The sequence below is a fragment of the Mustela nigripes genome, chromosome 8 (genome assembly GCF_022355385.1).
Source record: "Mustela nigripes isolate SB6536 chromosome 8, MUSNIG.SB6536, whole genome shotgun sequence".
In the NCBI taxonomy this organism is placed as follows: Eukaryota; Metazoa; Chordata; class Mammalia; order Carnivora; family Mustelidae; genus Mustela; species Mustela nigripes.
In genome coordinates, this window is record NC_081564.1 from 36,522,025 (window position 1) to 36,549,228 (window position 27,204).

At 40.1% G+C, this 27,204-nt stretch overlaps 1 protein-coding gene across 2 annotated transcripts in view; it reads left to right on the top strand.

The window, feature by feature from the left end:
* L3MBTL4 (L3MBTL histone methyl-lysine binding protein 4) overlaps positions 1-27,204 on the top strand; it is a 453,622-nt gene that overhangs the window by 146,872 nt on the left and 279,546 nt on the right. For both annotated transcript variants that reach the window (XM_059409232.1, XM_059409233.1), the window contains exons 5-7: positions 5,344-5,435; positions 24,058-24,162; positions 25,206-25,341. In XM_059409232.1, the coding sequence (XP_059265215.1) occupies positions 5,344-5,435; positions 24,058-24,162; positions 25,206-25,341 (333 nt within the window). The remainder of the gene's footprint in view (positions 1-5,343; positions 5,436-24,057; positions 24,163-25,205; positions 25,342-27,204) is intronic.

The following is a 27,204-nucleotide window of genomic DNA, read 5'->3' on the forward strand; positions in this document are numbered from 1 at the left end:
GAGAATTGTCATTCTGAACTCTAGATCTGACATATTACCGATGTCTGTATTGATTAGGTCCCTAGCCTTCGGTACTGCCTCTTGTTCTTTTTTTTGTGTTGAATTTTTCCGTCTTGTCATTTTGTCCAGATAAGAGTATATGAAGGGGCAAGTAAAATACTAAAAGGTTGGCGACAACCCCAGGAAAATATGCTTTAACCAAATTAGAAGAGTTCCAAAATCGTGAGGGGGGATAAACGGGATAAAAAGAGGTTCAACAAGGAAGAAAGAAAAAAAAAAAAGAAAAACGAAAAAAAATGAAGAAAAAGAAATTAAAAAGAAGAAAACACCTAAGAACAATGTAAAAAAGAAAAAATATATATATTAGATAAACTAGTAAAAAATCGTTAAAAAAGAAAAAGGTAACAGTTAAAAAAAAATTTTACCCGAAGGCGAGGGAAAAAAAAAGCAAAATATGAAAAAGAAAAAAATTAAATTAACTGCAAGATTAAAAAAAAATCACAGGGAAAAAGCCATGAGTTACGTGCTTGGCTTTCTCCTCCTCTGGAATTCTGCTGCTCTCCTTGGTATTGAAACCGCACTCCTTGGTAGGTGAACTTGGTCTCCGCTGGATTTCTAGTTGATCTTCTGGTGGAGGGGCCTGTTGTAGTGATTCTCAAGTGTCTTTGCCCCAGGCGGAATTACACCGCCCTTACCTGGGGCCAGGGTGAGTAATCGCTTGGGTTTGCTTTCAGGAGCTTTTGTTCCCTGAGCGCTTTCCGTAGAGTTCCGGAGGACGAGAATACAAATGGCGGCCTCCTGGTCTCCGGCCCGGAGGAGCCGAGAGCTCAGGGCCCCACTCCTCAGTGCGCCCTCAGAGAACAGTGCCCAGTTACTTCTGTCTGCCTGACCTCCCGCCGCGCTCCGAGCTCACCGAGCCTGCTACTGGTTCAACGTCACCCCAAGCTACGAGCTTACTGTTGGCTCTGTCTCTGTAGCCGGCTTTCCCGTTCCAATACCCGCAAGCTCTGCGACACTCAGACACCCTCGATCCTTCTGTGACCCTGCGGGACCTGAGGCCACGCTGACCCTGCGTGGGCTTCGCCCCGGTTTAGCCTCTGGAGCGATGTCCCTCAGCGGAACAGACTTTTAAAAGTCCTGATTTTGTGCGCCGTTGCTCCGCCGCTTGCCGCGAGCCGGCCCCTCCCCCGGGGTCTATCTTCCCGTCGCTTTGGATTCACTTCTCTGCCAGTCCTACCTTTCAGAAAGTGGTTGTTTTTCTGTTTCCAGAATTGCTGTTCTTCTTCTCTTCGATCTGCGGATGGATTTTCAGGTGTTTGCAATCTTTAGATAAGCTATCTAGCTGATCTCCAACTAGCTGAAGCAGCCTCAGCCTGCTACTTCTCCGCCATCTTGACTCCTCCCTCTCTGCTACATTTTCACCATGTATGCCGACGTGAGGCAGTATTGTATTATGGGAGTGCACAGGTTAGAAATTTTGTTTGAATCCAGATTTTTCCAGATGTGTGACCTCTGTAAGCCTGTTTCCTATAATTTTAAAATGAGGCTACAAATATGATATTTACTTTTGTAAAGAATAAATGGAAACTATACTTTCATACATACACACATCATGTACATGCATTGCATGTACACACACATACACACACACACACACCCTGTAACTTGGCACCTGGCATATAATAGGTGCATATTATGTGACAGGCCATGTATAATCAAATATATGTTATATATTAGTATGTGTGGCAGAAGAGTAATAATTGGAATGTTTTGCTGTAGCCACTGTATATAGTGAAAAGAAGTGGAATTTAAGGTTTACAAACCTGTGTGCCTATCTAATACTCTGTGAAATGAATGTCGTCTCTGTAGAACATTCAAGAAAATTACATTAAAAATAAAGAGAATTCAGTGCCTGAAGCAGTGCTGTTCGTAACTGGTTCTTACTCTTCAGGAAATTGAGCAATGAGTTCGTCAAAATAGATTATCTCTGAATTCATTTTAAAAGCCAGAATTATTATCTCACCTGCCTGCCTTCCCTTTAATTCATTGAATAAATATTTATGGCCAAGCATGGTTGTAGCTCCAAGGTACAGTCATAGACAAGATCAACGAGATCCTTTGTTTTTAGGAGTTTATATCACAATTCTAAATAAGCAAACTAGTTCCTTTCAGCTGGCATGAGTCCTCATAGAGTCGGTGATGACTCCAGGCCTGTGTGTGGCCCCAGGAGCAGAGGAACATGGTATTTCCTTGTCTCACTGGCCGGTACCATGTTGCTGACTAGTCCTCTTGCTTTACAGAAGTACTGAATTCATGGAAAGTTGTTATTTTTGATACCATGTTTTCTTTTTCTGACAAAACTTCAAAGGGTTATTATAGACTTATGTGATCATAAGAGATGATCATAGATATGATTTAGTTCTGGTGAAATGATGATATATAACAATGGGAAATATGATTAAATTGAGAAATTATACACAATCTTTTTAAGAACACAGATGTAGAAAATGAGGTATCTATATTTGCTTTAGAGACAAAACTGCCATAATTTTTTTTTTTGTAAAGCAGATAATTGTAATGTAGTAAAATACTTCTGTGAAAATAGGGATGTTGAATAATCTTACTAGCGAATTTTCGGGGTTTGTCAAATTGTTTTCTCTATTTAAAAAAATAAAATATCTCATATTGTGGTACAAATGGCAGTAAATATGTAAGTGCTATAATGGTTGAAAAGACTGTAAGCTCCTTGATGGAAATCACACTATGATGTCTTATTATTTTCAAACAAAGCAAGAAAAGCCATTGATGACAATTCTGTTAGCTTTATTTGGTGATTAAAGTGTTTTTCAATACACTTTAGTAAGTGTATTTCTTAGCAAGAATATGCTAGTATGTTGTGATTGATAAATAGTAAATATTAATGTATATACTGTTTTTAAACTCTAAATTGACATGATTTCTCTTTATAATCTGAGCTTAAGTTACTCCCTTTCAGTCAATTATATCTATATGTATATCAAAGGATAAATAATATATATCATTTATTTATTTTTCATCTACTGGATAAGGGACTAGGTTATATTTCTATTTCAATGGGCAGCACACTTCTTATTACATTAAATCTCATCAAATATTTTTTAAATAATTAGAAGTCTACATGAATTCTTCCTGTACAATTAATGGATTTTTATGTTTGTCACTGCATCAGGTTGTTTTATTGTCTTGAGAGGTTTCAAACGTTTGACTTAGAGGTGCATCTTATTGCCTGTCACTCCCAATGCTTATGCAGGTCTGACCTTTTACCATCTGTCTCTTCTTCAGGAACATTCTACAGCATGATAAACGTTAAAACTCATCGAGTGCTTTTTGGCCATCCAGGGTGTGTGCATATGAGAGTGTGTGTGTGTGTGTGTGTGTGTGTGTGTGTGTACATGTATGTTACTAATACTTGTAGAGAATCTTGAAATAGTAGAAAGTAACAAAGAATATTTACATTAATCCTACTACCCACATAGAGTCACTATGCATATTTTGCTATTCCTATTCAGTTGCTTTTCTATGCATGTGTGTTGTATGTGTGGACAAGTGCCTTGCACAAAGAAGGTACTTTATAAATGTGTTGAATGAGCAGATATCTCAATATATGTAAACATTTTTATTTTAAAACTTAGGATAATATAATCTGTTTTATGATCTTTACATTGATTTTACTTAACCTAGAAAATTTCCAAGATATTTTGTTACTTAAAATATAGTTTTCAGGGGCGCCTGGGTGGCTCAGTAGGTTAAAGCCTCTGCCTTTGGCTCAGGTCATGATCCCGGGTCCTGGGATCAAGCCCTGCATCGGGGTCTCTGCTCAGCGGGGAGCCTGCTGTCTCTTCTCTCTCTCTGCCTGCCTCTCTGCCTACTTGTAATCTCTGTCTGTCAAATAAATAAAACCTTTAAAAAAATAGTTTTCAGTAACTTCAAAATCATATGTATATATGTGCCTATGTATATATGTATATGTGTTATAGTCTTTTTAACCTTTTTCTCATATTACTATTATTTTGTGTTTTTGTCATAATAATGTTTTGATGTATATTTTTACTATCAACTTTTATCATGACTATTTAGCACGTTAATCCTAGAGGGGAAATTACTGGGATATCAAAGTGTAAACTTAAAACAGTTATCAGTCCTTTTCATATTTTTATTATTTAAAAATGATATTTTTATTGAATTACAAAGGATAGCTATTGATTTAGAAAATTTGGAAAGCAGAAGGATAAAGTGCAGAGAAAATTGGGAAGAAGCCATAATCCTGGCAGCAAAAGATGACTTCACTTAAGATTTTGATTTACGTAATTTTAGTCTTTCATATTTCAATTACATATTTTACCAAAAAGTATCATTTTGTTTTCTAAACTGTTGTCTTTTTCCCCACTGGTAGTATATCATTTACATAGTCTTTCTCTGCCATTAATCTTCTATAATGTAATTTTACAGCTTATTATTAAAGTGACACATCTGTATAATGTATTTAATTAATCCTCTTTGTAGACCAGTAGTGTGTTTCCAATGTTTCATTATTATGAGGAGTTCTAGGATAGAAACCCTTGTGTGCATTCACTGTAATCACATTAACATCCAGATTCTTGGAAACAGAATAGCTGGTTCAAAATTATATATGAAAATTTTTTAAGGCTTTTAACATATATTTCCATATTGCCTTCCAACAAGTTTTACCACTTGATGTTCATCCCAAAAAGTGGTATGAAAACAAAAGGAGATTATACAGATATTTGCAGGTCATTCACCTTAAAATGAACCAAGTCATGTTTTGGAAAAGCAGTACCTGTTTACTCTTCTTTGAGAGGAATAAGAAACTACCCATTTTTAAAAAGATTTTATTTATTTATTTGACAGAGACACAGTGAGAAAGGGAACACAAGCAGGGGAGTAACAGAAGGAGAGGGAGAAGCAGGCTTCCCGCTAAGCAGGGATACCGATGTGGGGCTCCATCCCAGGACCCTGGGATTATGACCTGAGCTGAAGGCAGATGCTTAATGACTGAGCCACACCGGCGCCCCCAAACTACCAATTTTAAGTGTTTATCAGTGGTCTTCTTGGGGAAGGGGATATATTCATAGACTTGTTCTAAAACAGGAGAAGCTGCATATGGACTGGTTAGATGATTTTACTAAATGCTCATGGAAAGTGAGAGAGAAAGTTTTTATTAGTTGCTAGTTCTCCTGATTACCTATTTGACAAATCAGCCTGCTTGTTGTGTCTATCTTCAGTTAGATACTATTTTTCTGTCCTTAACTGCTTTAAGAAAAGTCACTGTGTTTTCTTTTCCAGTCCCTTCAGTGGCTGCACAGGAAGCATGGTCGTGGGAGCAGTACTTGACAGAACAGAAGGCTATAGCTGCACCTGTTGAACTGTTTTCCAAGGTGAATCATTAACAGTCATGTTTTGGCAAGGAATGGGCACTTAAGAGAAATAATCAAAAGGAAATCATTTGCCTACACAGAACATTCAACTGATTTCAGTTGTAGGTTTCACTGGAAAGTAACATAACAAAGGTAATGGAAGCCTTAGTGATTCAGAATGTGTCCTCCAGAAACCCAGTGCTACTCCCTTTCAGCTCTGTGATGTTGGGCAAGTCATTCATTCTCTCTCTGCTTCAGTTTCCTCATCTGTAATGTAAGGAAATTACCATACCTACCTCCCAGGGTTGTTGGAGGATGAAATCAGTTGTTACACCTAAAGAGCATTGAATGCAATGGGCACATAATCTTTCTTTGTATTAGCAGATATTACTTGCACAGGACCACCCAAGGATCAGGTTTGAGGGGTCCTTTTTTTTTTTTTTTAAGATTTTATTTATTTATTTGACAGATAGAGATCGCAAGTAGGTAGAGAGGCAGGCAGAGAGAGAGGAGGAAGCAGGCTCCCTGCTGAGCAAAGAGCCCAATGTGGGGCTCGATCCCAGAACCCTGAGATCATGACCTGAGCTGAAGGCAGAGGCTTAACCCACTGAGCCACCCAGGTGCCCCTGAGGAGTCTGTTTTTGATGTGTTGCATGGAAGTGTTCGATAAGGCAACATGTTGGAGGAGATAGCGAAACCCCATGTTCTGCCTGAATCTAACAATGTCCAGAGCAGCCTGTGTGGGCTTGCTTGACCAAGTGACTGTTGGCACAGAGGTGGGGAGAGGTTTGACTTGAGGGGAATCATCTTTACCCAAGGTACCAAATCTCCTGCTACCCTTTCTATTCTTCTTGGTCTGTGTTTTCAACATTTCGGGGGAATTTATATTTAAAAAACCACATCAGATTTCATCATTATATTGCATTTTAACCAGCGGTGAGAAAGTAATGCTTTTTATTTGCTTTGCTTTTTATGACATTTTGTTGAGATGTATCTAGTACTTTTTACTATGCAAAAGGGCTAGCAATATTTTAAAAGATTTAATTATTTATTTTAGAGCAAGAGAAAGAGTACAGCTGGGAGGAGCAGAAGGAGAGGGAGAAAGAATCTCAAGCAGACTGAATTCAAGCAGTCAGAATCTGAGCGCAGAATCTAATACTCGGCTCGATCTCATGACCTTGATATCAGGACCCTGAGATCAGGACCTGAGCTGAAACAAAGAATCAGGTGCTCAACCGACTGAGCCACCCAGGTGCCCCAAAAGGGCTAACAATTTTAATCCTGGCGGTGGCAATAGAATGGGGGAAGAAGTAATGTTAATAGGGAAAGAAAGAGAAACCAAATGCTGGCAGCTCCCATTTAAGAAATACTAAATATTTCATACTCAACCCAATCTTCACATCAAATGCCTTTCTGGAGCTTTGGAAAACCCATGTGTATGGGTATTCCCGAAACCTGCTAAATTAGAACCTCAGTGACTGGGGCCTGGCACCCTGGAGAACCTCCTTGGGCTTCTGTGCGCAGGATGGAGGTCCGAGGTGGTAGTAGCTTGTAGGAACTATGCAGTGCCTGCTGACTCCTGATGAGACTGCCACTTGATGAGAATTAGGGTTCAAGGTCCCTAGGGAAGGGGTCTCTTCTTTCATGTTTCTTCACAGTCTCTGTTCTTAGTGTACTCATGATCAGTCAATGTTGAATGACTTCTGGGTAAACTCTTTTCATTTCTGAGCATGGAAGTTCCTTAAAGAGAGTTGGCTCTGACTGGAGCAATCCAGGGCAACCTGTAGTTACACTTTCTCTCCATCCTTGGGCCCATCTTGTGCCCGTGCTGTGTGGTCACTGCAGGACAGAGGGTGGAGTGGGCTGGCCCCAAATCCAGCTAAGGCCTGTCAGAAGCTGGGAGCCCCAAGGGCACATGTAGTCCATCTGGGCCCATGGTGCAAGGTTCACCACAGGACATTGACCAGGCTTGTGATCCAATGGCTGGGCATGGATGGGTACCGTAGGGTCTCAAGGCAACCAAGGTCCACAAAAATGTGAGACCAGTCAATGATTGAAGTCAGGACTTCCATGTAGCAGTATTGACCATGAATGATTCAGGGTCTTAGGAATCAGACCCCCGTGGGTCTCCTGGCTGGGGTCCTCTCTTCTTTCCACTGAGAATTGAACCACTTTTTAGTGTGTTTGGCTGAAATGGGCCTTTGTTTCCAGAGCAAGGCAGGTTTGGGCTGATGACAGAGAGCCATTAGATTCTAGCCAGTGCCTGCATTTTTCCCTCAGCTCAGCTAGTGAGTGGATTAATGTTATTTCTTGATTTCTCCTTCAGGACAATTCAAGGTCCAACAGCTAGTGCAAGAACACCTACAGATAAGAAAATTTCTCCCCCAGATTTTCCCTTGTGACTGAGTAAAAAAAAAAAACAAAAACCACCAAGGGGCAAATGTGAGATTTCTGTTCCTGAAATAAATCCCTACATAAGGAACTGCTTAATAGTGGGTTATGGGTCATAGAACTTTCTCCCTTGACTTTCTAGAGATCTGATAAGAGAGGTACTGGCAAGCACTAAGTGAGGGGAAACATGGCATTGTGAAGGCAGGGGTGGGTTCCCTCTAGAGGGTGTAAGTGAATCTGTGACTCTGTCCACAGAGGAGAGATGAGCAATGAGCAGGGAATGCAGTCTTTGGGGAGTCCTTGCCTCATCATGTGACTTTAAAATATGACTTTCTCAACCTTGTGGACTCAATTTTGGTCAACTCTGAAACTGACCATAGAGTATGAGCACGTGAGAAAGTGGACATGTCTGACCTGTAGGCATGGCTTTGTCTTCACTCAGAATTTAACAGTCAAGCTACTCACGTTTTTGAGGCTCCATCTCTACAAAGCTCCATGTAAGATGTAGACTGAGACACTAAGGGGTTTATGACATGGTTGCTTAAAATCTTGCCGTCTATTGGGATATAAGATATTCCTGAAAACATGACAGTGGTGTGAGGTAGAATGTTCTCGTCAGTCAAATGTGCATGTAATGAGCTGGGTGTCCTGAGGAGAGGTGGCATCTCCTCCAGGCCTTATCGAGGAGGAAGAAGCTTACCAGTTACTAGGTCTGATTTGTCCTGATGACTGAAGATGCTGTGTCCAAATAACAGTGTTACTCTGACTGGACATTTATATTCTGAGATGAAGTGACATGGTTTATAATTGAAAATAGCTTTCAGTAGAATAAAAAAGGCAAATGGGTCAGGCCAGTCTTCTGAGAAAGATGATCAGTTTGAACTCAGGTTTGGAGTAACATTGTGCTCTTGACTCTTCCTGTCCATTTTAAATGTGTAAATATTGTAATAATAATGTTCAGGTCAGCCTGCTGAGATGGAACTTTTCAGGACCCCGAAATGTTGAAAATAAAATGAAACTGTTTGCATGTCCTGATTGGAAAACTATTAAAAATATATTAACTATTGCTTTTCTTTCAATATGTCATTTCCATCCTAACATTCAAGTTTTAGATGGTGTACCAGTGACACACACACACATACGATCAGTTCCATCATGCAAATCAGACATGTATTCTACGAAGAAAATGTATGTGTGTATTTTAAGAGTGTGCTTATTTTATTTGCACACAAGATTTTTGAATATCTATAGGCCCATTTTGAATTTCTTTTTGTACAAGACAAAGTAAAGTGTTTTATAATTTATGGTTTATCTTACCATCTGGGGTAGTGAGTGTACAAGGATATAAACACCTTCTGTTGACAGAAAATATAAAAACATTTTCTCTTCATTACTGGTGAAATGTGCCTATCGTGACTTGATTCAAACTTCAAAATATTTTTTCCTTTGGTTTTGAAGTTGGTTCTAAAACTTTCTCTCATCTCTCCTTGCCAGTCATCTGACCGTCCACTGCATCTCCCTGAAGCATTCTTTCCACCTGTTGCCCATCAAAGGCTCAACTATGCCAGCCTGGAATCCCAGTCCCCACAGTCTGGCCTCATCTGCAGATGCACATGAACAGCTTCTGTGCCGGTCAGCCTGTTGCTGCCCGGCTTAACTGTTCAGAGCCTTTATCCACGTGGGAGGCCTCTGTGTCTCTTCTTGTTCTCTGAACTTCCTATGTCCCTGTTCTTCCAGGACCCTTCCCCTTTATGAAGCTGTCCTAGCCTCTGCACTCTGACCTGTGGTCTTGGCAGCCTCTGTCTTCCTGGCTCCGGCTGGTGGGAGTGAGGTTTGGGAGCAGCATAGGACCAGCATGAAGGCAGATGCTGTCCCTCTTGCTGTCTAGCCATGAGCTAAAGGGACCCCCACCTCCACCTGTCCCAGCGTTCCAGGGGCAGGTCTGACCGGGGTAGCATAACCCTCCCTCGCCCCAAACCGCCCTTGTCCCACAACCACACATCCTGGTTGTCCTTAGTGACTTCCCTGAAAGCTCTGCTTTTTATGTCCAGCAGATGTTTCTGTCTCCCCAGCCAGTGTTTGGCCGAGCAGATAGGCTAAATGTGTGCTTGGGCTCCTGCAGGCCAGGGATACTTGAATATTATTAAAATGATTGGTACTTCAGAGCAAGATGAAAGTCATCATGGAAAAGCTAAAATTGCTGGACTTCTCTGTGTGTCTTTCTGTGTGTCTTTTATAGTGTATAGAGTTACAGTTTGAATTTTATATAGCAAACGGGTTGTTTTTCTTTCTCTTTCTCTCTCTCTCTCTTTTTTTTTTTTTTTTTTTTTTGTACTTTTAACAAATTACCATGAACTTAGTGGCTTAGTATAACACAAATTTATTATCTTAAATTTCAGGAAGCCAGAAGTCTAAAATGGGTTAGCCAAATTATGTTCCTTTTGCAGGCTATAGGGGAGAATCTCTTTCCTTGCCTTTTCTAGCTTCTAAAGGCTTCCTACATTTCTTAGCTTGTGGGACCATATCACTCCAACCTGTTTCCATGGTCACATCTCCTTCTCTGGTCCTTTGCCTCCCTCCTACAAGGACACTTGTGATGACATTGGGCCCACGTGGATAACCTCTCCATCTCAAGATGGTCCACTTAATCACATCTGGAAAATCCGTTTCGCCATATAACATACCATATTCACAGGTTCAGGGATTCAGACATGGCTCTCTTTGGAAGCCACTGACCACAGGTGCCATCTCCTTTCCATTACTGTGCTGATCTGTCCCTGCCCCTGGCTTGAGTGGCTTCTCATGGCTGGCTCCCTGCCGTCATTCTCCTGTGACCTCTGCAACACCCTCTGTGGTAAAACAAATGATGTATTGGGGCACCTGAGTGGCTCAGTTGGTTAGGCACCTGACTCTTGATTTCGGCTCAGGTCATGATCTCAGGGCTGTGAGATTGAGTCCCATGTCAGGCTCTATGCTTGGTGCAGAGTCTGCTTGAGATTCTTGCTCTCTCTCAACCCCTACTGCCACCCGTTCTCTCTCTCTTTCTCTCTCTCTCACACACAAATAAACACATAACAAAATCTTAAAAAACCCACAAGGGATGCACCATCCTTCATAGCCCCCCTTCTTGAGGCGGCATGCATAGCTGCTTTGCTGGAACCTCCATGTCCCGAGAGTGCACTGTTGTCTCTCCCACCCACGCTTCTCCACCCCTCAAGGTCAGGTCTCCACCACAAGCCTCCTCCTGCCTGCTCCTTAGTATTTTGTCATTTATGCTGTCTCTTCCCTATGGTTTCCACTCTTGTTACTTCATTGGACCTGCGCATGTACGCCTATGTGCACGTGTGCACCCACGTACTGCCTCCCTGAGCTTCCCCTCTGCTCTTGCCTGGGTCTCCTGCTCATCCTGGGACATCCTTTGCCCACACGAGCCACCTAGTGCCTCACGTGCCAGACCCCCCTTCCTGGGGATGTCCACTTGCTTTCCGCTACACTTGCATCCATCAGAACTGGACCTCTCCTGCAGTGTGGAACTTTAAGTCCCACGTCTGATCCCATCCACTGTCTTTGCAGCCCCTTTTGCTCCCTTATTCTCATAGTACCAGCTTTTCCTTTAATTAAGACCTGTGGTTGTTGAATTTGTCCTTTACCTTCCTTCTGGCTTCACATCTTCCCCTGGCCAGGCTAGGCACCCTGGTGCTATCATTTCAGCCATTTTCTTGCCAGGATCTTCAATTGCCTTGTCCCCCGTCCTCCTCTCCCCATAGATGCCTGCCAAAATCCCAGCTCCGGATGGATCACGTGTGCTTTCTAACTTCTGTGCCTAATTAACTGCCAAGCCCTGCTGCAGAAGAAGCACAAACATCAAAGCTTTGCAGCTTGATGGCACTGTAGACTAACAGTCTCTGCTAAGAGGGCAGTGCCTGGCTGTCCTTCTTGCCATCAGTCTGAGCACTTCCTACTCTCTGGGAAGGCACTACTCTCAGGCCTCTGCCCTCACTCCCAGCAGAAGGCATCACTCCTTGGATGGACTTGGTGCAACCTCCCTCCATTCCCTGCCACAGACCTTCACTCACACCAACTCAGACCTCTTTCCCAGGCCGAACTGGGAGACGTATCCCTTTCCTCCCCCTTTTCCTTTTACCTACACTCAGGAGCCTTCCCATTTATGCTTTTCTAGAGAGAACTGATCAATGACCCATCAATCATCTCATGTCCTGCTTGTAAGCTACCTTTGCTTCTCTTCCAAGTGATTGTGTCTAGAACATGAACACACCTGTCTGTCCCATCTTTAAGAAAGCATACTGGCCCTTGGTCCTTCACTCCCCTTAATAGCTCACCTCCTTAGTCTGCTCTAGATTCTTGAAATGTTGGCAGGCATTTTCTATTTTCTTTATTTTCTAACCTTTTCCTCCTCCAGCTCTGCATCCTGGCCTTTACTCCCACCATGACCTGAAACTGTGCCCACAGAAGTGCCCCCCTCCACTCCCTGCCCTGATTTCAAAGCCACACACATCAGGCCTTGGCTTACACTCCCTCTGCTCCAGGATGCTGTCCACTGTTAGCTGCTCCTTTTGCGTGGTCCTAGCTACTCCTTGCCAGGCACTTCTGAAAATCCTCTTCTCTTGGGCTTCTGTCTTGGGCCCCACTCTGCATGGCCCCTGGGGCATCTCATCTACCCCCTTAACTCGAGTTCCACCTAGACCCAGTGGAGTTTGCAACGTCCTAGATCTCTAGATCTTCCTACCTCCTCATTCTGTGTGATTACACGTAGTGTGTTTTGTCTCTGGGTAGAGCTGTAATCTCTGTGAAAACTGACTGGGTTTCTTTCCTTTTTTAAGTTCCTCTCTGCTTCGTGATTCTCTGGGAGAGGTGCACCTTGGAGCATCTTGTTACTGGCTGGGTGCTGGTACATGTGCTGCCCCATTAAGCCCTTTCAGCTTCTTTCCCTTCACTTTATAGAAGAAGAACCCTGTAATGCATTTCTCTGACTCTCAGTTTTTAACTGAAAGTGGCAGATTATATCACTTGCTTAGAGACTGTTGAAGAATTACATAAAATATATATACAGTGTTTAGCCCAATACAGCGTCTGACATGCAGTTCGCTTTATTAGATGCAAGAATTCTTAAGATGACACGTGTCAGATTCTAGTCCTTTACTGTCCCTGGAACCTGCCCTCCTTGACAGCGTTCATTCAGAGCCCTAGCCAGAACGCCATCTCCCGGGACTGCGTCCTCGTCGGGACTGGCCTCCCTTAAACCACAGCAGTACTCTTGGCTGCTCCCTGTGAAGCATGGTCTCCCAACTGAGGTCTCCTGATCTCCTGTGCGTCAGGACGAGTGTCCAGTCTGAAAACCATGCATCACTGGAGCTTTGTCTGAAACCGTAGTGTCGGCAAGTCCTGCCGTTCTACAGCTTCCATGTTCTCTCCTCCTGCCTTTGTGAGGGGAACAGAAATGTCTCCTAGGTTGCTCTCCTTTGTCTCCCAAAACAAGGCAAAACCATGTTGATTTTGGCATTTCTGCTTTTCCTCCCCCTGCTTTTCTTCAGTGGCATTTTTATCTCGGACACTCCTTAACATGTTCTTGTATTGTACGGTCCCTCCACCTCTCTTAAAATCTGTAGTAATCTCCTATGATTTGGGAAAGAAATACTTTGTGTCCAGATAAGGAAATTTTAGCCATCTGTAGGATGATGTGGTGGTTGTGGGGAAGGTTCATGTGGGAAAGGTTGAGAGTAGTTGGGGAACAAAGACATCTTCCTAATTTAACCCCCTAATTGCCCTAGATATGATAGCTTTATTTGAACACACTCCTGTTCTCGCTCAGCCTTCCTTGGTAAAATCCAAGTGAAAGGAATTTTAACTTTAAATTTAACTTCTGTACCCAGACCTGAATTATATTTTTAAAAATCTATTTTTTAAGATATGCCAGTACATTAAATAGAATCTGAAAGACCCGTGTCTGTGTTTTGTTTTTGATGAAGTCTAGAATTGTGTTTAGCATTGCAGGTGCAGAAAGATGCTGCCATGAAAATTCATATTTGTTACAACCCCCTGTAGAATGATTTCAGACAAGTAGGACCTTTCCAACCCAAACAATTCAGTCAGATGTCAGGTTTTTTGTGCTTTGAACATGCTTCCAAATTATTTGATAATCACTGAGAACATTATCATAGTACTCATGTAGATCCTTCTTAGATAATACTTTAAATATTAATCATTAGCCACATGATGACCATGCATGGCTTTTTTAGTAGTTAAAGTGAAAAGGAAATATCTCATTATATTATGAATTCTGATATGGTCAGAATCAGATTATAGCCTGGATCTATATCCTGTTTTATATATTTAAAGTGTGTGCTTGTTTTTCTCTTTGTTTTTGCCTTCTATGTGTATTTTGATGCCCCCCAGTTTTAGGATAACCTCGTTGATATTTAAGAGTTCTCCCGGGAAAGAGCACATTTTGTAAAATAATAATAATAATAATAATAATAATAATGATAATAATAATAATACTGTGTGTATTATATTCACATCTTTGATTGGGGCTTAAATCCCAAGGCATATTGGACAGAGAAAGACGTGTGTTTTAAAACTGGACTGTAGCCTCAGTACGTGAAGTCATTTAAGCTGATTAATGGCTGGGGCTCTGAAGAACAGAGGGAATTCTCATTCATGTTCATTTCTCATGTTCTCTAAAGCTGTAAGTTCTGGGGCAAAACTGAAGATACATCCTGATCTTGCAGCTCAGATATTTTTCCTATTCTTAGAATCCACTTGTCTGTAATAGTGAGATTCAAAGTACCAGAGGCCTGGCAGATAGTTGAGCAGATCTGAAGCAGTGAGACCAGACAGTCCAATCAGGGCTGCTTTCTCCTGCTTGGAGGGGGCTTGGAGCCCCTGTGAAGGCTGCTTATCTGCAGTTCCAGCTGGAAGCCGAATGTCATGTTCCAAGTTGTTCAGAGGAAGAGAAATTAAAAGAAAATAGTGGTATTTAGAATCAAGAGTAAACAGTTTCCACAGTTCTCCTCTTACAGTTGAAGCAAATTTATATTAGAAATATCTTTGTCTTTTTACCCTAGGCAGGTTTAGTCCCTTAGAGGAAAAAAAAATACATGGGCTTATTGCTTTAGACACTATTCTCAGAGATTTGTGGAGTCTACTCATGTTGACCAGTGAATTATCAGACAACTTCAGAAGTTATTTTCAAAAGTTCTCTCTAGGCAGTCATTTATTTTATACTGTGTGGGTTCTTTCTCTTTGTTCATAAAGATCTTTGTTGGTGTAAAGCTGCCTAGATCTAACAGTATTCCGCCCACTCCGCTGTGAGCTTCCCTTTTGTTTCTGAGACTGTAATTCAGTCAGTGGGTAGGTCAGGGTGCCTGGACACACACACACACACACACACACACACACACACACAAACAGTGTCAGTGGGTAGGTCACGGTGTCTGGATACACATACATACACACACACACACATACACGCACACTCACACACATACCCCTCAGCCAAACTTCCTACTACCAATAAGGTCAGTAGTTCTGGTGAAATGACAATGTTTGCATCTGAGATTATAGTAGAATAGATTCACAAAAAAGCAGGAGGAATTGCATCCACTAGCTTCTAGAGAATACTTGTGTTGTGCCATGAATTCTTTGTTCTCTTTTTGTAGAGTGCTGCTTGGTATAATCTTGGCAACAGTTTGGGATACAGAATTAACCTATGAAAAATGTTCAAAATAACAAGGAAGTAGTCTCTAAAATGAGAGTTTAAAAATACACAACCAGCCATCCTTCACTGCCGCCTTAACTGAAGCCTTGCAGCAAGTTATGTTTAATTATGTAGGTGACGATTTTTCCCCATTAGCCTAACAAATAGATGGCAAAAATAGGCATCAGTTTGAAAAAGCAGGATTTGAAGCATGTCTTGTTGCCTGGCCTGTATATCCATGAGGACCAGCTGCAGGAACTGCTTGGGCCTGCTTATCGAAGACTCCTGAATATGTTGTGTAGTCAGGGGATTGATTAGTGACAGATTCCCTTAAAGGACAGCCATGTGACTCTTAATCTTTTTTTAGATATTAGACCCTTTTGAATATCTAATGAAAGTTATTGATAATCTCTTTAGAGAAGTGCTTATATCCATTCGCACACAAAATTTTAAAATATAGGAGGTTTCTAGAATCCCAGAAGACATCATAGATGCCACTTCTACTCTGCCATCGAAACCAAGGACCCTATACATGAGTGCATGTGTGTATGCATTTATCTGTATCTGTATATCTATAAATACAGATGTATTCAAGGTCTCCATTTTCTCTGTGATTGAAACAACAGAAAGCCAGGAGGATTCTCATATTCCTGGGAGGTTCCATTGTTAGCTCAGGTGAAAATCATAAAGGTCCCAGAAGAGAAAGCAAGAAAAGAGTTTCATAACCTTTCATATTCTCTCAGTATTTGCAGTGAATAGACATTTAAGATGAAAGATTCATTGCAAGATACTATACCTAGGGGGACATTGAAGCTATAGTAATGCACTAGAAATTTAGAATTGAAAAGTATATACAAAAATGTCATTGTTCATGAGCTGTATATAGAATCCTTGAACATATCAGTCAGTATTGATAACATTTTAAAAGTAAAAATTAACACCTTATGGAAAATCTGGGTATTTCTTCCAAGCCTGAAACCTGGGTGTCAGTTTAAAATTTCCTGCCTTGGGGCGCCTGGGTGACTCAATCAGTTAAGCATCTGCCTTCAGCTCAGGTCATGATCCCTGGGTCCTGGGATTGAGCCCCACATGCTATTGGTCTCCCTGCTCAGCAGGAAGCCTGCTTCTCCCTCTCCCACTCCCCCTGCTTGTGTTCTCTCTCTCACTGTGTCTCTCTGTCAAATAAATAAATAAATAATCTAAAATTCCCTGCCTTCTTCGTCCTCTGCATCCGGCCAGTCCTCATGTACTCCCTGTCTTGACTTCTCCGTAGGTACTAAATCTGCCCTTCCCACCCGTTCCCAGCTTTGGCTCCACATTGGTCACAGTCCTCTTCATCACTTGTCCAGGCACCTGCCATGTTCTGGAATGGAATGTAACTTTGCAGTGAAGCATGCAGACCAGGGTTTGAATTCTCATTCCAGCTTTTTAACTGACTGATTGTGCAAGTAGGGTATGTGTGAGTATCTCAAGCCTCAGATGTGACATGGGGATTATAGAGTTCCAATACAGGGGATTTTAAGGCTTCAATGAACTGAGTTAGATACTATAGATGGCACATGGCAAATTCTCAATTATCGGTAGATATTAAAAACCTCCTTAACCATCTTCCCTATTTCTAGTCTTGTTATTTTTTTTTTAAAGATTTTACTTATTTATTTGACAGAGAGAAATCACAAGCAGATGGAGAGGCAGGCAGAGAGAGAGAGAGAGGGAAGCAGGCTCCCTGCCGAGCAGAGAGCCCGATGTGGGACTCGATCCCAGGACCCTGAGATCATGACCTGAGCCGAAGGCAGCAGCCTAACCCACCGAGCCACCCAGGCGCCCTAGTCTTGTTATTTTTTAAATTAATTCTCTACACTGCCACTAATAAGATCTTTATAGAAGGAAGAATGTTTTTCTCTGCCCTCTGCTTAAAAGCTTTTGCTAGCATTTCATCAACCAAGAATAAACTGAAAGGGCTTCTTGTGACCTGTGTCCTGTCTTCCTGCCTAGCATCGTCATCACTTAATTGTGTGCGTGTGTGCTAATTTTTAAATTACAATGCCATTTAAAAAGTCTATCAAGACAGAAGAGTATGAAAGTTTTAAAAGGCTTTCCCTCTGTTGGTACCTCTCTCTAGGTGAACCACTCATAATAATTTGACGTGTCTGTATGTATGTAGTTATGTGGATAGGTGAATGATGGTTGTCTAAATAGTTGTGTTTTACTCATCTGGTGATTGCTTCATATTTATGAGTACATTACAGCTATCATGACACCTTTCCAGATTGAGGCCTGTATCTTGCTTTTTTTTAAAATATTTTATTTTTAAGTCCTCTCTATACCCTTTAACTTAACAACCCGACATCCAGAGTCACATGCTGCTCCAACTGAGCCAACCTGTCTTGTTTTTGTAATAGCTGCACTGTCTTCCATTGTATTGTGTGTTTTGTCTCCATCTGAAATTATTTTTACATACATTGTTGTGGTAGGCATATAACTGAGTTTTTCTTCCCAAAGGATAGTCATGTGCATGTGTCCTAATGACCTTTATTTTCCTGACTTAAAATGCCACCTTTACTCTGTATAAAATTCTCATACAACATTGGGCGATCATTTAGTGGTCAGATAGCATATATTCAGACCATCAACTTTGTTTTTTTTTTTTAAAGCTCATTCTAAGTGTTAATTATGAAGGTTTAAAAATGTTGAAGTCTTTAGTCAGTGAATGGGATGGTGTTGATTTACTATACTGACTACTCACTCTTACACTAAAGCCAGATACACACTGTGGTCTCAGGCACATTACATAACCGCTTGTGCCCCAGTTTCATTCTCTGCAAAATGTACATAATGCCTATTTCATAGGACTTTTATGACAATTTAATGAGTTGGTATTTGTAAAGTGCTTAGAACAGGATTTGGCCCAGAGTTAAGTGCTACATACGTGCTTGTGTATAAAAGCCATCTGTATATGGCCTGATAAAGGATAGCTCAGGCTCTATTCCCATTCCTTCTTATTCCTTATTCTTCATTTTGGTTATAGAGATAATTATATATTGTTATTAGAGGTTGTTGGCTATGATAGCAGGTGTTTGATGGTTCTTCAAATAGATCTCTATGGTCCTGGATATATTGATTAAACATAAATTCAGAACATTTTGTTTTATCAACTGCTAAGCCAACAAGAATATCACCCTCAAAACCCAGCAGATGGACTTTGCTTCTCGTAACTTCCCTTTGGTTGTATTTGTTTTAGGAAAATGCTTCTTTATGTTCCCTTTGGCAGTGTTTGAATGATTTTTTTTTTTAATCCCATCAATAACATGATATTTTTTTTCCCCTCACTGAGTAAAGAAAATCATCAAGTATTGACCAAGAGTTAAATTTTCTTTGGTTAGGCTGTCTACATCACAGTTTGCCTGCATAAAACTTCTTGTGATCTCACATGTCACATTTAAAATTGTGACATTTCAGCCTAGGAGATACACATGGAGACAGTTTGAGATTTTTGAAGATGTTGCTGAGATAAACCAGAGAAGAAGACCACTGCACTCATGGCAGTGGTCTTTGGTGTTATAAGGAATCTTACCTCACCATCTGCATATAAAATCTGTATGAACGTTTTTCGCTTTGACAGCCATCCCATGAAGGTTCAGAAATCAGTGGCCTGTCGTCTTGGACTGGTCCTCTCCATGGCCTGCTAGAGGTGTGTACTTCAGCGGCTGTGACTCCCTTGCCTCATTTCTCCATTTCTCCATTTCTCCATTTCTCTCGATACTGAATTAAGACCAGGAAAATATTGTTGCCTGCCAACGCTTGCCTGTGAATAAAATAGAATGCCTGTGGGCACGCAGATAGAATCTTCCATTTAGAGGATTGATACAGCTCTGTAACACACATCTAGCTGCTGTTCGGCTGGTGCTGATGGCCACCAGGCTTCTGCCGTCTCCACAGAGTGGCTCAGAAACAATCAGTACCAGCATAATCTCTCTGGTCCTGTGAGGAGGTGCTCAGTGTCAAACAGAGTGAAACGCCCAGAATTTCTCACAGATACCTACCAAGTGTCCAAGAGCTGTTTACAGGGTATGTTTGTTACTTTGGAGCAGAGATCTACTGGCACGCAGAGATCTACTGTGATGAGTGCCTTATGCATTGTACTTCACAAAGGAATTCTGCTGTTAGCCTGTCTGCTTTGCTCTAGGCGTGGCGTTTTGTTTTATTTGGGTTGGTTTTTTTGCTTGTTAGCTTGTTTCTTTTTTTCCTAATGCTTGGGCTCATTTTATTTTTTTAGTAATAGTATGCAATTTGTACCTGCTTTTGCTATGTGGTATAGAACTTGGAATAATTCTTTTTATCATTACTGACAAACTTCATTATTTTGCAAATGTCTGGGAAAAGAAAATGATGAAATAAAACAGCTTTACTTCTGTGCCCAAGAGTACATGGCACATCTTTGGAAATGCCTTCCATGGCCTTGAGCTGGGTTTTGTTTTGCTTGTTCTGTTTCCACATCTGTCCTCTAATGTGGAACAAACAGTTGGCTGGCTTTCAGAAGATTTGGGTCCTTAGTTACAATCTGCTACCAAACAGGTCGTATGACCTTGAGAAAGTCTCTTCACCTCTCTGGGTTTGAGTTTATTTAACTCTAAATGTTTTTTCAAGTCTACAGACCTTATTATTTTTATGACTGAATTTAACAGACTATTGTTTGCTTTAGCGTGTGATTCCAGTTCCCTTTTGTCACCATAAATATAATTTTATAGCACAGCTATCAATTGTGTTCATAAAATACATGATTTTTAGAAAGGAAAAAAAATTAAATCTGCTATGAATAAACCATTAAACAGAAAAGAGACTGATGAAAGACAATGCTGTTTCTCACTAGAAGCTGCCTTTCAGATTAATGTTTTGTCTTTTATTTGAAACCCTCCAAAGAAGCTGTGACTGTTGTAGCCGCGTAGCATTCCTTGCAGTGCTACCTGAAGCTCCCAAATTTTACTTGAGAAACCTTCTGAAAATGCTGACAAGAATAACATTGCTCATCCTAACTCCCAGCTCTGAATTATTGTCAGTGTCTTGAATTTATCATTCATATGTGAAAAGGGAGCACAGTCTGTTCCATATAATCCTGGTTCTTTCCTGTCCCCAATTTTCTATCTTTCGGTTTTGTTAAACATGAAAAATGTTCTCTCAGTTTTTACAGTTTCTTAACTTTCCTTTCAGAATTATTGATATATTCCCTGTGGTCTTTCCTGTTCCGTTGGTTTCTTATCAGTGTTGTGTGTATGCACATGCATGTGTGTGCAGTGTTTTTGAAGTTAACCAAGAAATTTCAAAGCAGCGAACAGGAGGCAATCACATAAAACCTGTTATATACAGTCTGCTGGGAAACAGAGTAGATGTGAGAAGAAGGCTGGGGAATTAAACACACACATGACATTTATTTTTGCAGAAATAAAATATTTCTGAGAAATCATTCATTCTTGCCATTTCATTTTTGGGTTTTGTCATCCTTTAAGTTTTTCCTTGGAAGCTTCTAAAATGATCTGTGAATGTTCTTAACGACATCTTACAAGCCAATTCATAAAGATTTAAAAACAATTTCATATTCATATAAAAAAGGCACACACTCAACTGTAGAAGAAGGTTTAGTAAACTATGGTACTTACACAGAGTGGAGTATGATGAAGCTGTGACAAGGACTGTGGGCAGTCGCTGTGACCTGACATGGAGTGGTTTCCACGAGGTGTTAAGAAATGAAAAAAGCCACATGCAAAATAGCATATATAGCATATATCTCACCTTTTTTGTGAGAAAGAAGGGGAAAATAAGGCAAAATGTTTCTTTTTTAATTTTTACAAAAAGAAATCCAGGAAGGATAGACCAAAAACAGTGAGGGTGGTTACCTCTAAAGAGGTAGAATGGGGAGGATAGGATATGGGAGACAGAGAGACACTTCTTTGATAACCTTTTTGTACAGCTCGAACTCATGGAAGGATATTAACATTCTACATATTAAGAAATAAAAACAAATCACCAAGAACTGAAAGCACATTTAAATCAATGAACACAACCATATTTCAAATGGATACTTTAACTGCACTAGAGAGAGAGAAAAATGTGAATCCAAGTAGGTTATGAACATGGTTTTTAACTGCATACCCCATTCGTGGACAGCAGAGCAGGGAGGGAGAATTGCAAACAAATCCTGAAATCTTTCAATAGATTTTTTTTTATTATAGTACTGTGGGTAAAATAGTTCTGAAACTATAGTAGATGCTATAGGATTTAGTATATGAGTAAATGTGCTGACCTGGTTAGAGGAGAAAGACAAAAATGGATGGGAAAATGCAGAATGAACTCTTTGGGGTGGTCTGGGATTAGACATATCAGTATGAATTTAGGATTTTTAAAATATACATAAGTATGCATATACATACATCCATGTGTAAATATTTCTGTATGTATATGTATGTGTGTTTTGTATGTAACTGTATAGTGAATTGGGCAACACTGTCATTGTGTGATCAAAATCAACACCACCAGTGAGAGGATGCATGGGTGTCCTGTGGCTCCAGAGGAGATATCCTGAGGACGCTTGTCACCCATGTAACATACTGGCAGAGAATGCATGACTGAATCTAATCATGGAGAAATGTCAGACACATCCAGAACGATGAGCTTTCTGTTTAAAAAAAAAATGGAGGAGGGGAAAGACTGTTTTCTTTAAAAATGTTTTTGTTGTAAGAGGTAAAGAGCGCGGCCGGAGGTCAGGCAGACGGGAGGTAAAGAAATAGTATGGAAAAAGTTCCAGATTAAAGGAGACTAAAGAAATATATCCACTAAATTTGATATCTGACCCTACCTGAATCATTGTGGAGGGGGAAAGTGTTATAAAATGCCTTGTTAGATAAATTGGAAACACTGGAATATGAATTAAAGATTAGTTAAATGTTATGTTTCCAGAAGTTGATAACTGAATTGTTGTTACATAAGAGAATGTTCTCATTCTCAAGGGAACTACACTGCCTGCTCTTAAGGGAAAATCATTTAGTATTTAAGGGTAAAGGGCCTTCAAATGATTCAGAAACAGTCATATATACATGTGGATGTATATGTGTATATTTATATCAGTGTACAGGCACAGATATGAGAGAGAGAGAGAGAGAACACAAATGGTAAGACAAATGAGGTTTCTACTGTTGTTAACAATAAAGGAGTCCAGGCAAAGGCTATACATGTTCTTTGTATTATTTTGTTCTTGCAGCTTCTCTTTTAAGTTTGACATTACATTCAAATGAAGAGATTTATTTTTCAAAGGAATAAAAATAAACATTAATGCGTTAACCGGTAATAAAGAGTAATAAAATTAGTGATTAAAAAGCAGCTCTTGTTCTAATAAAACTAGATTTTAATCATTTTCTATTAGCATTCTTATAACTTACTTCAATTAAGAGTAAATTGACTAGTAATGCTGAATCTGCTCAAAACTGCTCAATAGTAATGATAATTTGCTAGGCTGTGGGAAACAAGGCTAGTATTAAAATAATATGAATGGGAACACATTAGAAAGTTTATTACAAAGTAGATTCCATTTACAGTAGCAGTAAATATTAAAAGGTACACAGAAATAAACATAAGAAAGCATTTTTGACGCTTTTTTGAAAATTTTAATAACCAATGATGTTGATTCAAAATTTTAAAAACATCTTGGACAAACAAAATGATTAAGTTAAATGGAGAGGGAACAAGTTCCTGAATTAGAAAATGGAATATGATAAAAGTTGCTCTCCATATAGAGTCATAAGCAAATAAGTTAATGTGATATAGGAAAATATACCAATGAACAGAATAGAAGGGCCATAAGTAGACTCATAAATGTTTAGAAATATGATATAACAGAGATAGTTTTGCTGATAATGGAAGTATGGACTACACAAAAAATTTTGTTGAATAGTCTGTTTTCCGTATTAAAAAAATAGATCCTACCTCACACCATAGAACAAAATTAATTTCAGTTGCATTGTAGATTAAAATATGAAGAACAGAAGTTTTAAAAGAATGCTAGGGGAATGTCTATGTAACTTCAGGGTTGTGAGGGGTTTCATAATGATGTGCACACTGAACAGGAAGTAATTGATGTATTTTACTACATTAAAATAAAAAAATTCTCTACAACAAAGTCAGAAAGAGCCAACTCACATACTGGGAATAGGTAATCATTAAAATTAATAAAGGATTGTTTCCAGAGTACAGGAAGAGCTTCTTCAAACCACTAAGGAAAAATGGGCAAAAGGAATAAATGGGGAGTTCACACGACATGTAGTTTCCATATAAACTGTTTCCTAAGTAATGATAAAATGATCAAAATGATCAAACTATCTTTGAGGCCCAAACATAGAAAAGCAGCCATCGATCTTTAGGTGTATCACTGAGCCTCCAAGCCCATACTGTGAGTCCTTGATTGCATGCATAGCAACACCAAGTGTGTTTTAATATCACATTGTAAAGGTATTTCAGTAGCTAATGTTATATCATGAAATTTCATAGGACCAATCCTTTCCGGAGCATGAAAATGGTTTTCAGGTTGGAATGAGATTAGAAGGCATTGACCCCCGACATCCATCTGTATTCTGTGTGCTTTCTGTAGCTGAGGTAAGAGGTGGTGTTATTGTCTTGGGCTGAGTGCACAGTGACAGAAGAGAATTTTCTAGAGAATAATGAATTTGAGTGCTTTCCATTATAAACAAGTTCTACTACATCACAGATGTATTTTAATCAGTGATGGGTAAAATATGTTTCTTAATGAATTTTTTTCCTTCTGTGAAGATTAATCTTTTAATAAGTCCCTCATCACTAGCAGTTACCCTTGATTAAGTTGGTAAATAGTTTTCATTTGAGGTTGATAACAATCAGTGAATCCTACAGTGTTACTTTTGTCTGTTAAAAGAGACATAATTATTCAAGTTTTAGCTGAACTGATGAGAAATGTGTATGAAAGATATCCAAGCACATGAAATATCTATTTATATAAATGTAAGCATTTTATGAAAATTACTTAGAATGAAGAGCCATTGATGAAAGTAAATGGCTTATAAAATGTAATATTTACTAAACATTTTATATTATTAAAATGATGGAAGACCTCTATATTTTTAATTACCTCATATAAAAAAGCCCTATTCACTTAATTTACTGATTGATTATAGCTATTAAACTTGTATAGCATGTCTTAAGGATGTATTCTACACTGTTTTATTTATTTCCTTAATTGAGTACACTGGATTTATGTGTTAGAGTTGAAATGAAGACATACCCATTTTGGTTTTGCTCTGTACTTTAGCTTGCATACTGTCATGGGACAGTGGGAGATGGGGTTTCCAAGAGCAATATTTGAGAGGTGTTGAATGAACAATCAATTGATGGATGTGTAAACACCTCAGATTTCTAGACTGAGTAAAAGGATAATTTTTTTTTACAGAAAAAATTCTGGATACTTGAAAGATCGTGTCTGTCAGCATTTTGTTTTATTCAGATGTCATCTCTAAATTTGCCTTTTAATACAAGCACATTTGGATGGAAGTGTTGGTTTATATTATGTTGATAGCACTGACAGAATATGTGAATATTTTGTTAATTTTGTGTACCCTTCAAATGCGTGACACTTAATGAAGGATTGCAAACATTCCATTTTACAGGTGTGTGGTTACCGCCTCAGACTTCACTTTGATGGTTATTTAAGCTGCTATGATTTTTGGACCAATGCCGGTTCCCCTGACATTCATCCAGTAGGGTGGTGTGAGAAGACCAAACACGAATTGCACATCCCTAAGGGTAGGCCGGGATGGAAAGAGAGTTGGTTTTATTTTAACAACATTTCATGAAATACTAATGAGAGCCTGGTGTGAATTGATTTTCAAAATGAAAGTTTAATCCCCCCCCAAGCAGTAAGACTACAAGGATACCATTTTTAGAAATGAATAAATGTCTTTAAAAGAAAAGCAATGGGGGCGTCTAGGTGGCTCAGTCAGTTAAGCATGTTCCGAGGGTCCCGGGATTGAGTGTTGATCAGGCTCCCTATTCAGTGAAGAACCTGTTTTTCCCTCTGCTCTCTGCTCATGCTCTCTCTTGCTATCTCTGTCTCTGTCTCTCTCTCAAATCAATAAAATCTTAAAAAAAAAAAAATAAAAGCATCAATGACTGCTTAGGTCAAATATGCTGATCAGGTACCTATGGCAGAAATAAAATCTTATGACTTAATATAAAGTTTATTAAACCTGAGATGGAATAAAGAAACTTATTTTACATCATGCTTGAAATGAACTGTTTCACTTAGTCGCTGATACCGTATGGTGAGGAAACTCAATTCACTGTTTATCATTTGTTTCAAACCCTGGAAAAGACATAATTACGAAAGAGAGGAGGATTTCACTGTCTACTTCCTTTTTTTTTTTTTTTTTAAAGATTTATTTATTTATTTATTTGACAGAGAAATCACAAGTAGGCAGAAGTAGGCAGAGAGGCAGGCAGATAGAGAGGGAGAAGCAGGCTCTCTGCTCAGTAGAGAGCCTGATATGGGGCTCGATTCCAGGACCCTGGGATCATGACCTGAGCCGAAGGCAGAGGCTTAACCCACTGAGCCACCCAGGCGCCCCTGTCTACTTCCTTGAATCAAAAATCTCATCTCTGTCTCTTGTTATGTGTGAGAGGAACCTGGGCCTGGCAGATGTGACTGAAGCCTTTTTTATTTGCTGTGTGCTGGTGAGGTGAGGACTTGATCTGTTGAGACACTCGTGGGCCTGTTTCCTTGCACAGCAGACTTCTGTGTACCGGCTTCTGCTCACATGCCAGAGTACTGGAGGACAGTGGCACTTCTGGAGTTTGTGTACAGCCATTTTACTGCCCAACTCAGAGTGACTTTTGGGGATCCACCCCTGAGACTGAAGGCAGAATCCCTAAGATTGCTGGATTTCATGAAAGCTGGTCATGGGCTCATTTTCAGTAGGTTTTTATGGAGCCCTTTCTGTGTGCTGGCACTGGGGATAGAGTCATGAATAAAATAAACCATCTCTGTCTTCGTGGGGCTTTTGTTCCGGGGTGGGGGGCAAAGAGTCTTAGACGAAGGTGAGGTAGGATGGCAAGCAGTGACAGGGTTGGGGGATGGGACAGACTGCATGCTGAAGAAGGGCATGAGAACGTGATGTCCCACAGACAGGTGGATGAATGAGGGAAGTCAGTGAGGCCCCCCTTGAGAGGGCTGCCACCACCAGGTTGAGGAATCCCAAGGAGGTGAATTTGGCTGGAGCACAGAAGCAAGGGCAAGGTGTGGGAGATGAAGTTAGAGGTGTAGCACTGTGCAAGGAGCCTGACTTTTGTTCGGTGTAACATTCAACCAGAAACAGTTTATTGAGCCCCTCTTATTTGTGCCAACCCTGTAGGAGTCACTTTAGGGCGCACAGAGGGGAGGATCAGTACAAAAGGCAAAACCCACAAAGATAAGCAGCAGAAAGCTGTTGCTGCCAAATGGTGTTTGAAATGTGAGGGGGTTTCTATAATGTCCCCAAGTGCCTGGAACACTGGATTGTTGCATCATCAGGACCTCTGATGTTCTCAGTGACATGGCTTCTGCAGGAGTGACCATGAGTTCAGGAACTTTTGTCTCTTCCCTCTGCCCATTTTGGAAAGCCTCACTAAGAG